Source organism: Bubalus bubalis, chromosome 4 (genome assembly GCF_019923935.1).
Source record: "Bubalus bubalis isolate 160015118507 breed Murrah chromosome 4, NDDB_SH_1, whole genome shotgun sequence".
In the NCBI taxonomy this organism is placed as follows: Eukaryota; Metazoa; Chordata; class Mammalia; order Artiodactyla; family Bovidae; genus Bubalus; species Bubalus bubalis.
In genome coordinates, this window is record NC_059160.1 from 121,853,432 (window position 1) to 121,866,785 (window position 13,354).

Consider the following 13,354-nt stretch of genomic DNA (forward strand, 5'->3'; position numbering starts at 1 on the left):
GCATCAGAACTCTTAGTTGTAGCATGTGGGATCTAGTGCCCTGACCCGGGGTTGAATCCAGACTCCCTGCATAGAGAGCACTTAGCCACTGCACCACCAGGAAAGTCCCGAGAGTAAAACAAACTCTTGAAAATATATTGGCCCAACGGAAAGTGTTCCACCTTCTTTGATACCAGTGCAGGGATCCCAGATGGTGAGCACAGTGTGGAGGGACCGTGTCCCTGGTAGGTGACTGATGGTCCCAACCCTACTGCAGGCAAGATCATCGCTGTCTCCACCTTGGGCCAAGAGCTGCTTCCAGAGGCCAAAGAGGCTTTAGCTGTCTGTCCTTACCCCTTTTCCCAGCTAGAATCAGTAGTACCACCAGCCTGATAACTCCTGAATGCCCTCATGCCATAATTTGTTTGCAGCCGTCCTCAAGAGCTATAAGCCTGCCCAGGGGTCTTGTTCTCTCAGGATTCTCTGGAGCATCACCTCTCTGCTGGCATGTTTTTCAAGGTCATGGAGCTTTCGAGGGACTTGCAGTGTCCCTTATGTTGTACCTGCTGAGCCTGATCTCCTTTTGCTGGTCCTTTCTGTTGCCTAGTGGGTGATGGCTCAGCATCTTCAGCCCAGGGCTCTAGAGTCCTGTGTTCTGAAACAGCTTTTCTGGGCCCTCACGGCCTTGTGTCTGTCTGCAGGGAACAGACTCGAGAAGTGCCTGTTGCAGTCTGCCCACAATTTGCAGGGACTTTATTCAGCCTGGTCCCAGGTTCTTTCAGTGCTGCTGGAAGTAGAAGGGGAGCTGATGGGCTCAAAGGCCCAACCATCCTTCCGTCTCCCACAGCAGCCTACAGGACTGGCACCTAGGATGACACAGTCTGGCAAGGTGAGGGGCGTGTGTCTTGCGATCTAGGACCAGGGTAGAGCCGGATACCAAATACAGCTTAGCTAAGAATCCTAGCAACCCACATGCTTGCTGCAGGCAAAGTAGGAGAGAAGAAAAGAGCAGCATCACACAGTTGATTCCACGCCTCAGAAGTAACCGCTGTGAATTGTGAAAAGCACATCTATATAGGTGTATCAGCATGTGCGACTGAATGGGAATTCACTGTTTTGAAACACTTTTTTTTTTTAACACATTAGAAAGATGTTCTCAGTATGTGACTTTTTGCTGAAATCTTTCCTCTCTTAAACTGTTGCTCTGGTTGTGTTTTTCTGTTTCCTGATGTACCATTGTCACTGCATCTCAGAATAGGCCAGTGCCTCCTACAGACGGCAGGTTCGCCCCGAGTGCTGTCCTGCAGGGCCAGCTGCCTGCGCTGTCAGGGGGCTCGCTGGGGTTGGTCCCAGCTCATGGCTCAGGTCCCTCTTTCTTTTCCTGCAGGTGTCAGCGGAAGCAGTGGCGGGTAGATCTGCCAGCCACCAGCGTGGTCATCACATTTCACAATGAAGCCAGGTCGGCTTTGCTGAGGACAGTGGTCAGGTGAGGCCCACACCTGCCACCCGTTCCCACCCACTGAAGCTTAGAGGGGCATGCCTGGCAGGGATGCAGAACAAGAGCCAAGCGCCCAGCACAGCCAGGCAAGGGCTGTCCGGGGGAGCAGACAGGTCCCCTGACTGTGCAGCACAGGAGGGGCTGGCAGCTCCTCCATCCAGGACTGGGGCCAGGGGATGCGAGTTTCCCACCCCCATCACACGCCTGAAAGGCCTGCAACTTTATCTTTCTGCCTTTCCTCAGTGTCCTTAAGAAAAGCCCGCCCCACCTGATAAAAGAAATCATCTTGGTGGATGACTACAGCAATGACCGTAAGTAGAGACCGACCCCCCCCCCTCCTTCTGGCCCTTCTCCTGGGCACCAGCCTTTCTGGGCTGTGGATGCTAAGGACAAGTCTTAAGAAAAGGCCTCAAGAAGTGGGAGCAGCAAAAAGAGGGCCTCTCTGAAACCCCAAGGGGCTCATCAGCCCATAGGTGATGGAGAATCACCATCCCTGCCCCCCAAGCCCTTTGTAAACTTGAGGTTCAAAAGCTTTGCTACTTTTCTTTTCCCAGCTGAAGACGGAGCTCTTTTGGGGAAAATTGAGAAAGTACGTGTACTCCGAAATGATCGGCGAGAAGGTAAGACTTCTCTTAATTCAATACTAAAACAGTTGAATTCTGATTTTTCCTGAACCCAGTAATAATGTGAAGAAACATTTCAGCTACAGGAACAATTAGCTGTCTGATCTTTTGTCTGCCTCCCTCCAGCACAGCCTCTTGGGAGCCTCTCCCAGCAAACATAGGAAGGACATTAAAAGCTTACCTAATTGAAATTGTGCACTAGGGCTAGAGTTCAAATTAGATTATTTACGTATTTAGAAAACTGGCTTCTCTCTTTCACAACCTAGGAAATCTTATCAAGTCCCTTGAGTACTAGAATTAAGAAGAAAAACTGAGATTTAGTAATGAGAACTTTAATGACTCCATGCTTCAGGCATCTGATAAAATAACTGGGATTCAAGTTTGACAGCTTGCCCAAGGTGAACCATCCAAAAAGGGGAAAGAGCACTGTAATTACATGCTTATTGGATTTGCAAATGCCAGCCTTCAAACCTGCTGTCAGTCTTTGCTGGAGCTGGGCTCATCCAGTCCACTTTATTGGCAGTTGTAAGAGAGACTCCAGAGGGGAAAGCATTACTTTGAAGTGTCTGGAAAGGAAACTGAAATCACAGTATAATTAACACCCAGTGCATCCATGCTGGTAGAGAGCTAATGGCTGGATTCTTGGCTCTTCCAGGGTCCTGAGAACCTTTCTGTAGGGAAAACGGCAGAGCTTTAAACTATGTGCTGTTTTTGCTATTTGAGGATGACTGTTGATCCTGGAGTGGTGGCTGCGGCCTTTGATCAGCGAACATTGTCTTTCATCTGGTCCCCTGTGTGCTCCAGCTGGAGTCAGTCTTTCTTAGCAAGAATCTCATCAGCCAATAAAGTGGGTGAGCCTGTTAGGGCGATGTCATCAACATCATATTTTAACCAACAAAGATCACCAATCCAGATGTTCATGATGCATAAACAATGGGGTCAGCCTTGCCCCTAAGTAAACTGTTTGCTGGACTTATATCTGTCCCTCAAGCTTTGATTAAACCAAAATCTTGCACTGTACTTGCCCCCAAAGAAGTTACATAATAACTTGTTGAAATCAAAACCAAAGTATCCTCTGGCACGGGGAAGAAAGGTGAAGAGGAAAAAAAAAAAAGAAAAATTATGTTTCATGTTGGCCGTTGTAACTGGCAAACTGCATGCTAGCCTTATCAGAGTGCCTTTAACCTGCTTAGAAATCAAAAGCAGTGTTTCTAAAAGAAACTTGCCATTTGCTTCAAGTTAGGCTGTTCATGTGGAGGAGAACCCACCTTGTTTTGGGAAAGAATGAAGAGGAGCAGCTGTGGGAAGCCAGATTGGGATAGACCTATGTGGAACACATGAGGAATGAGATAGTTGAGTCAAAAAATACACACACAAATGTGTGTGTGCCTGTGTGTGTGTATCCCATATAGTTACACATATACAGAAGTGCTCATAGCAATGCTGCTAGATGACAGAGCAAGCCAACTGCTTGAAACCTTATAGTGAAGGAGCAATCCTGGGGTCGTTTAGTGCTGGGAGTTAATTGTGCCAGCGTTCCTTACCTGGCTTTTGATTATAATCACCTAGGGAACCTAAAAGACCATTCCTGGATGCTACCCACAACTGAATTAGAATTTTTAGATGTCTAGGGGTGGGGCCTGGGCATGTGCATTTTGATAATACCGATGTACTTTGAAAGTTTGAAAACCTAATTGTTGTTGTACAGATGGAAACATTAAAGTTGAAAGAAGTTAAGTTGCTTTTTCAAGATCATCCAGCTATTTAATGCCAGTAGTGGGGCCAAAAGCATGTTCATAAGCCGAGTTCTCAACTTGTCCCATGTGCTTTTTGTTCCTTTGTTCCTGCTGTCCTGCCTGAGTAATTGATTTTTCCAGGTTATTGATATATATAATTGACATAAAATATTGTATTCATTTGAGGTATACAATATAGTGATTTGATATATGTATATATTGTGAAGTGATCACCACAGTAAGCTTAGTTAACACCCATCACCTCACACAGCTCCAAGTTCTGTTTCTTGTGATGAGAACTTTCAGGATCTACTCTCAAAGCAACTTTCAAATATACAATACAGTATTATTAACTATAGTCACCACGCTGTACATCACATGCCCAGAACTTTTATCTCATTAACTGGAAATTTGTACTTTTTGACCACATTCACCCATCCCCCTCCCTCTGCTGCTAAGTCGCTTCAGTCGTGTCCGACTCTGTGCGACCCCATAGACAGCAGCTCACCAGGCTCCCCTCCCTGGGATTCTCCAGGCAAGAACACTGGAGTGGGTTGCCATTTCCTTCTCCAATGCATGAAAGTGAAAAGTGAAAGTGAAGTCGCTCAGTTGTGTCTGACTCTTCATGACCCCATGGACTGCAGCCTACCAGGCTCCTCCATCCATGGGATTTTCCAGGCAAGAGTACTGGAGTGGGGTGCCATTGCCTTCTCCCCGCCTCCCTCTAGCAACCATCAATCTGTTCTCTTTATCGTTGAGATAATTTTTTTAGATTCCCATATTAGTGAGCTCACTGAGTATTTGTCTTTTTCTCTGTTTGACTTATTTCGTGTAGCATTATGCCCTCAAGATCCATCCATATTGTTGCTGCAAATGGCTGTGTGTGTGTGTGTGTGTGTGTGACATTTTCATTATCCATTTGTCTATCAGTGGACATTTACTTTGCTTCAGTGTCTTGGCTATTGTAAATAATGCTGCAGTAAACATGGGAATGCATATAGTGATTTTTATTTCCTTGAAATTGCTAGATCATACAGTAGTTCTACTTTTAATTTTTGAAGACTGTCCATACTGTTTTCCATAATGAATACACATATTTACATTCCTACAGTGTACAAGGGTTCCCTTTTCTCCACGTCCTTACCAGTACTTGATATCTCTTGTCTTTTTGATGACAGACATTCTGTTAAGTGTGAGGTGTTTTGGTTTGAATCCCCTGATGATTATGATTATAATTATGATTATATATGATAAAATTATGATTATATGATATGGATATCATAAAATACATATCATAATTATATGATGTGAGTTATATGGTTATATAATTATATGACAAAATGTGATTATAATTATATAATTATAATTATGATTATAATCCCCTTTATGTTGAGCACCTTTTCATGTACCTGTTATCCATTTATATGTCTTCATTGGAAAAATGTCTTTTCAATTCCTCTGCCCACTTTTAATCAGATTATTTTGTTTTAGTTTTTGCTATTGAGTTGTATAAGTTCTTTATATATTTTGGACACTAATCTCTTATCAGTTGTGTGATTTCCAAATACTTTTTCTCGTTCTATAGGTTGCCTTCTCATTTTGTGAATAGTTTTTGTGTGTGTGTGCATGCTCTGCAGAAGCTTTTTAGTTTGATGTACTCCCATTGTTTATTTTTGCTTTTGCTGCTTTTGCTTTGGTGTCAAATTTTAAAAAAGATTATTGCCACCACTCGATGGGCATGAGTCTGAGTGAACTCTGGGAGTTGTGATGGACAGGGAGGCCTGCATGCTGCAATTCATGGGGTCGCAAAGAGTCGGACACGACTGAGTGACAGAACGGAACTGAATGTTAAGAAGCTTACCTATATTTTCTTCTAGAAGTTTTATGGTTTCAAGCCTTAATTTTCAGACCCTTAATACATTTTGAGTTGGTTTTGTGTATAATGTAAGATAGGGGTCCAGTATCTTTCTTTTGCATGTGGCTGTCCAGTTTCCCAACACCATTTATTAAAGAGATTATCATTTCTCCATGTGTATTCTTAGTTCCTTTGTTGTAAATTAATAGCCATATGTGTGTGTATGTTTATTTCTGGGCTCTCCATTCTGTCTCATTGACCTATATACCTATTTTTATGCCAAGGACATACTGTTTTGATTGCTATAGCTTGGTAATGTAGTTTGAAGTAATTTTTGTTTATTTTAGTGTTCCATTTTCATATTTTTTGTAGCTTTTTAGCTATACACTTCTTTTTTTTTTTTTTTTTTAGCCAGTTCTTCATTGCTTTATTAAGGTCAACTTTAATATCCTCAGTAAATGAGTACAATTGACACTTCTTATACTGGTTGCTCTGAGTGTTACAACATACGTTTTTACCTTGTAACAGTCTATTTAGAGTCAATTACAACTTTATGTAAAACCTTGCAACAATTAATTCCATTTCTATCCCTTGTCCTGTATATTGTTGTTGTCATATGTTTCCTTCATTTGTTGTTATGATATGGTTTAAACCCCAAAATACAGTGTTAAAACACTTGCTTTAAATAATGTTATCTTATAAAGAAATTAGAATATATAAATGGACTGTAAAATTTATCCTTGTATTTTTTGTTTCTAGTATCTTCATTTTTTTTTTCCGTAGATTCAGCTTTCTGTCTAATGTCATTTCCCTCCAGCCCAGAGAACCTTTAAAACTTCATTTTTCTTGTAGGAAATAAAATCTCTCACTTTCTCTTTGTCTGAAAAGTCTTTCTTTTTCCTTTGTTAGTGAAGAGTGTGTTCTCTGAGTAGAATTCTGAGCTGACCACATGTAGGCGTCTGAGCTGACCGTCCATCTGTCTTCCAGCACTATGAATACTCCGCCCCACTGTCTCTGGCCTCTGTCTCTCTGTCCACATGCAGGCGTCTGAGCTGACCGTCCATCTGTCTTCCAGCACTATGAATACTCCGCCCCACTGTCTCTGGCCTCTGTCTCTCTGTCCACATGTAGGCGTCTGAGCTGACCATTAGTCTGTCTTCCAGCACTGTGAACACGCCGCCCCACTGTCTCTCGCCTCTGTCTCTCTGTCCACATGCAGGCGTCTGAGCTGACCATTCATCTGTCTTCCAGCACTATGAATACTCCGCCCCACTGTCTCTCGCCTCTGTCTCTGCTCACGTGTAGGCGTCTGAGCTGACCGTTCGTCTGTCTTCCAGCACTGTGAACACGCCGCCCCACTGTCTCTGATCTCTGTCTCTCTGTTCACGTGTAGGCATCTGAGCTGACCGTTTGTCTGTCTTCCAGCACTGTGAACACGCCACCCCACTACCTCTGGCCTCTGTTTCTCTGTTCACTTGTGGGCATCTGAGCTGACCGTTCGTCTGTCTTCCAGCACTGTGAACACGCTGCCCCACTGTCTCTTGCCTATGTCTCTCTGTTCACGTGTAGGCGTCTGAGCTGACTGTTAGTCTGTCTTCCAGCACTGTGAACACACCACCCCACTGTCTCTGATCTCTGTCTCTCTGCTCATGTGTAGGCGTCTGAGCTGACCGTTCGTCTGTCTTCCAGCACTGTGAACATGCTGTCCCACTGTCTCTTGCCTCTGTTTCTCTGTTCATGTGTAGGCGTCTGAACTGACTGTTAGTCTGTCTTCCAGCACTGTGAACACGCCGCCCCACTGTCTCTCGCCTATGTCTCTCTGTTCACGTGTAGGTGTCTGAGCTGACCATTCGTCTGTCTTCCAGCACCGTGAACACACCGCCCCACTGTCTCTCGCCTATGTCTCTCTGTTCAAGTGTAGGCGTCTGAGCTGACCGTTCGTCTGTCTTCCAGCACTGTGAACACGCCGCCCCACTGTCTCTGATCTCTGTCTCTCTGCTCATGTGTAGGCGTCCGTGTTGCTGGCTCCTTGTCTGCTGCAGGGTATTTCTTCTTGCTGATTTCCAGACTGTCTCTTTATCTTTGGTTTTAGCATTTTGACTGTGGCCTGGTTATATTTGATTTGCCTTGCCTTTATCCTGCTCCAGATTTGCTGATCCCTTTGAATTTGTAAGTTGAAGTTTTCACTGAATTTGGGAAATCTTTGGCCTTCTATTTCTTTACATATTGTTTCATGCCTCATTCTTGGCCTCTAGGTGCACATATGTGTTATACCACTTGATATTATCCATAGGTTGCTTCAGCTTTTATTATCTTTCAGTATTATTCTCTGTATTCACCAGATAGATCAGTTTTTATTGATCCATTTTCAAATTCACTGATATGGTTAATCTACTATTCAGCCCAGTCAGTCAATTTTTTATTTCAGACAATTGCAGTTTTCAGTTCAGGAATATCCATTTAATTCTTGTAGTTTTCATTTCTCTGCTGAGATTCCCCATGTTTGCTCATTCCAATCATCATTTCCTTGGAGTTCTTGGATAGAGTTATTATAATAGCATCTTTAAAATCCTCATCTGTTGATTTCAACATCTGAATCATCTCAGGATGTTTCTATTGACTTTTTTTCTCTTGAATATGGAATACATTTTTCTCTTCTCATGTCTGCTAATTTTTTTTATTTTATGTTGGAAATGGTGAATGATATGTTGTAGAGACACTGCTGCTGCTGCTAAGTCACTTCAGTCGTGTCTAACTCTGTGCGACCCCATAGACAGCAGCTCACCAGGCTCCCCCGTCCCTGGGATTCTCCAGGCAAGAACACTGGAGTGGGTTGCCATTTCCTTCTCCAATGCATGAAAGTGAAAAGGGAAAGTGAAGTCACTCAGTCGTGTCTGACCCTTAGCAACCCCATGGACTGCAGCCTACCAGGCTCCTTCATCCATGGGATTTTCCAGGCAAGAGTACTGGAGTGGGGTGCCATTGCCTTCTCCGTGTAGAGACACTAGATTCTGTTATCTTTCTCTAGAGAAAGATCTTTGTTATATATGGTTAATTAAATGACTAGCTTATGACCTTGAACTTGTGTAGGTTTGTCTTATACTTCACTAGGATGAGTATATCTTAGGTGAAACCCTTATTCCTGAGACATAGTCTATATTCCTAATATGTCCCTGCTGGAGTTTCTGTAGAACTGAGGTGTTTACCAAACCCTTCTAACTTGGCAGAACTCGAGTGCCAAAACTTGATTCCAGCAGAAATCTTCGTTCTTTCTGTCTTCTAATTGTTTATCTTCATGGACTCTTTAGGGTCTCCTCTGTGCCTGCAGGTCAGGAGTCAGCCAAGGATTTCAGGGATCACCAGATCCCTCCCAGGATCTCCTCTTTCTGTTTCAGCCACTCTAGAAACCTCAGACTCTACCCTCTGATGCTGCAGCCCCAAACAGCTGCATTGCAGTGGATTGGAGAGTAACACTAGGGGGAAATCCCATGTAAAGAGAACTTTCAATCTGTGTGATTTTATTATTATTATTGTTTGGCTACACTGGTCTTCACTCTGGTCCTCAGGCTTTCTCTGGTTATGGCTCGCAGGGGCTTCTTTCTAGTCTCAGCACATGCGCTTCTCCTGCTGTGCACATGGACCTGGTTGTCCCCACTACGTGGGATCTTACTTCCCCAGTCAGGGATCAAACCCAGATCCCCTGCACTGGAAGGTGGATTCTTAACCATTAGACCACCAGGGAAATCCCTAATTTTCTTCATTTAGGGGTTGAATGCCCTCTAGTTGGAGAAGGCAATGGCACCCCACTCCAATATTCTTGCCTGGCAAATCCCATGGACGGGGGAGCCTGGTAGGCTGCAGTCCATGGGGTCGCTAAGAGTCTGACACGACTGAGCGACTTCACTTTCACTTTCACTTTCATGCATTGGAGAAGGAAATGGCAACCCACTCCAGTGTTCTTGCCTGGAGAATCCCAGGGACGGGGGAGCCTGGTGGGCTGCTGTCTATGGGGTTGCACAGAGTCGGCCACGACTGAAGCGACTTAGCAGCAGCAGCAGCCCTCTAGTTTCTGCCTGCCCTTGGCTACTCCAGCCCTTTCCAAAATTGGATTTTCCATTTTGCTCAGAGTTTATACTTGTTCTCTGGAACATGGTTTGCTACTTCATAATACCAGATCCAGAAATTGTTTGCCTGATCTTCCTGCTCTAGCATGCAGGTCTTTAAGAATCACTGAAAACCCTTTTTGACTACTGTGCTGTATAAAGAACACACAACACTGTAGTGTCCTCTCTGGTTGGGAATATTCTCATCGTCTCCATGTATTTATTCCCAGCATAAGCCAGTTACGACCACACCATCTAGTGATGAATATACTATGTATGAGAAGACTTTGTGTGATAAAAAAAGGTGTATATTATTAGCAGATTACAAGTATATAAATTTTTTAATGTGACCAAATAGTATAACTAATTTTGTGTAAAAGTCAAACAACTGGGCTTTATCATTTATGTTAATTTGGCTTGTGATAAGTCTTTGAAAATAAAGACATTCACAACACTATTATCATTAAATTATTGCCATTAAAATTGGCTCCATTAGCACTTCAAGTGTCTGGGTAACACATTTCTTACCCTAGTTAATTAGAAAACTCTGTTGCCATGAAAGTAGTTTCGGAAGTTGCACATTTCAGTTGCTTGGTAAAGACTTCAGTTTTGTAAAAGCCTTCCTCAGAAGGCAGTTTTTCAAGTTGTTTTCTCAGTCATCCAATGAGCTTTAAAAAAAAAAAACAACTCCTTATCTGGGTGACCTCAAGGCAGTGTTGATCCCTCCGCAAATGTTGGTGGTAAAGTCTGTGCCGGAGAGAGGGCTGCGTGAGGGGGTGCGGGCGCTGGGTTCCCTCGGTTCCCCCCCTGACCTGCTTGTGCTGTCGCCCCACAGGCCTGATGAGGTCGCGGGTGCGGGGGGCCGACGCGGCGCAGGCCAAGGTGCTGACCTTCCTGGACAGCCACTGCGAGTGCAACGAGCGCTGGCTGGAGCCCCTCCTGGAGAGGGTGGCTGAGGTGAGGGTGCGGCCGGGATGGGCCTCCGGGCAGTTTCGTCCACTGTGGGAATCTGTCAGTAGGGGAAAACCACTTGGCACGTACAGGGGAGGGTGAGCAGAGGCTGCTGAGGGTCTGGATCGTCTAAGACAGCCCGCCCCTCGGAGGGTCTTCCTTTCCTGCCTGAAGCTTTGCGCCGATTCTGAGCTCAAAGCAGGTAGAGCGCTGAGGACAGAGGTCGCAGGGCCCCCAGCCTGGCCTTGCCCCCCTGAGACCCAGGCTGCGGCTGGTGGGCAGGGGCAGCCCCAGCCACACAGGGACGCGTGAGGCCACCAGGTGAGCGGGGACTGCTCACCTTTGCCTCCTAGAAACGCTATCTCTAGTGTTACGTTCGGCCTCTTGTGATATCTCTGTTGCCATCTGCTTGTTTTATTGACTTTCTTTTCTTCCTACTAAGAAAGAGCTTCTTTGGGACAATAAAGCAAATGTAATGAAAGTGCTGCAGAAATATTAAAGGAACAAGTCATTCTTTTTGTACCACAGTCAGGAATGCAGATAAGCAGCAAATCATGAAACATGAAATAACAAATGAAATAACTCAAATGACGTGTTGTAATCCTCACTACATAGTCTCATGCTAATGCTTGCTGAGATGCTATCAGCCACTCTTAATTTCTTCTTTGGGGTTAATAAAAATTGGCATTTGTTCTTGGCTGTTAGGGAAATAAAACCAGGAACAGTCCCAGGAGGTAGTTGTTCTCCACCAGTGAACATGTGCGGGGCTGCCCCACACCCCCTGGCACCTCCTCTGGAGCCATGTGTTCTGTGCCCCTGACCCCCAGCACAGTGCAGGGCTGTGGGTGCCAAGCCAGGGGGCAAACCCCAGGGTGTGGGGCGGCAGGCGTTAGGGGCAGGGATCTCCCTCTGGGCACTGACACTCAGGCCTCCCCCATGCAGGTCCTGGTTGGTCCTGACACCTGCTCTTGCCTCCCCTGCATTTCAGGACAGGACCCGTGTCGTGTCCCCCATCATTGATGTCATCAACATGGACAACTTTCAGTACGTGGGCGCGTCTGCGGACTTAAAAGGCGGTAGGTGCTGCTTGGGGCCCAGCCTGTGTGCAGCTCAGTGCTGCTCCATCTCAGGTCAGGGGCAGCGATAACACCTGCATGCGGCCCTGCAGGTCCCCACCAAGAACGCGCCTGTGCTCAAGCCACAGGGCTCATAAGGGGACAGAAGCAGCCTGGCCTCCCTGAGACTGCCTCCACGGTTCCCATCCTTATCTGCTGGACTTACATGGCTGCAGGGACGTGTGGCTTGGTGTACAGAGCCATCCCCATGGGAGCCAGTGGAGAGATGCCAGGCTGACGGGGTGTGTCCTCTACACCCCACCATCCCCTTATAGCCTCCATCTCCTGCTGGAAACCCATCCACCTGGCTCTGCCCTGATTTCTCGGCCCCCAGGCCTGCACGGCCCACCCCTCCTATGCCTGACTGTAAGCACCCCTCCCCACTAGCCACCACATCCCGCCTCCTTCTGGGGACCCTTTTGTCTGAATGATGCCACTAGTTTCCCAAGGGCCCTTAAGTCTTGAGTGTGAACCGTAAAAGCCACCTTCCACAAAGCGCCATAGTGAGGTGTCTAATCTTGTCTTTATTGTGCTCAGTCATGTCTGACTCTTCAAGACCCCATGGACTGCAGCCTTCTAGGTTCCTTTGTCAGTGGGATTACCCTCGCAAGAATGCTGGAGTGGGTTGCCATTTCCTCCTCCAAAGGATATTCCCGACCCAAGGCTCAAACCCATGTCTCCTGTGGCTCCTGCATTGGCAGTCCTTACCGTCTTGAAAATTATCGAAGGCCCCAAAGAACCTCGTTCACGTGGGCTGTACTGATGAGCATTTGCTGTGTTAGAAAGTAAGGCTGATGGTGAGAACAGGGAGTGATGCAGGCACACCTGTGCTGCCCGTGTGCACTGACACCTCCTGTCCTGAAGCTTCCAGAAAACTCCTTCCTGCACTTTGGGAAAATGAGATCGAAAGGGGCCTGTAAAGCCTTAATATAAATACGAAAGGAGTTTCAATATCACAGACCTCCAGAAAGGACCTGAGGACCCCAGGGGCTCCTGGACTCCGCCTGGAGAACTGCTGTTTTCATGAGGAGCTTCACAAAGCTGATGGGTACACAGGACTCATGCTAGCTGGCCCTGAGGAGCCAACCCTATTGTCCCTGTGACCAGGACTCTGTGTCTGTGGGGTGACCTGGGTCCCACAGGCTCTCCTGAGACTCAGGACTGTCTGTGGGGGTGACGTGGGGCCTGCAGGCTCTCCTGTGACCCCAGGACTGTCTGGGGGGGTGACCTGGGGCCCGCAGGCTCTCCTGTGACCCCAGGACTGTCTGGGGGGGTGACCTGGGGCACGCAGGCTCTCCTGTGACCCCAGGACTGTCTGTGTGGTGACCTGGGGCCCACAGGCTCTCCTGTGACCCCAGGACTGTCTGTGGGGGTGACCTGGGGCCCACAGGCTCTCCTGTGACCCCAGGACTGTCTTTGGGGGTGACCTGGGTCCCACAGGCTCTCCTGAGACCCAGGACTGTCTGTGGGGGTGACCTGGGGCCCGCAGGCTCT

General features: G+C 46.5%; 1 protein-coding gene across 2 annotated transcripts in view; it reads left to right on the plus strand.

Moving 5' to 3' along the window:
* GALNT2 (polypeptide N-acetylgalactosaminyltransferase 2) overlaps positions 1 to 13,354 on the plus strand; it is a 160,986-nt gene that overhangs the window by 116,891 nt on the left and 30,741 nt on the right. For both annotated transcript variants that reach the window (XM_025284486.2, XM_025284487.2), the window contains 5 exons: positions 1,367 to 1,465; positions 1,721 to 1,788; positions 2,032 to 2,097; positions 10,630 to 10,751; positions 11,734 to 11,821. In XM_025284486.2, the coding sequence (XP_025140271.1) occupies positions 1,367 to 1,465; positions 1,721 to 1,788; positions 2,032 to 2,097; positions 10,630 to 10,751; positions 11,734 to 11,821 (443 nt within the window). The remainder of the gene's footprint in view (positions 1 to 1,366; positions 1,466 to 1,720; positions 1,789 to 2,031; positions 2,098 to 10,629; positions 10,752 to 11,733; positions 11,822 to 13,354) is intronic.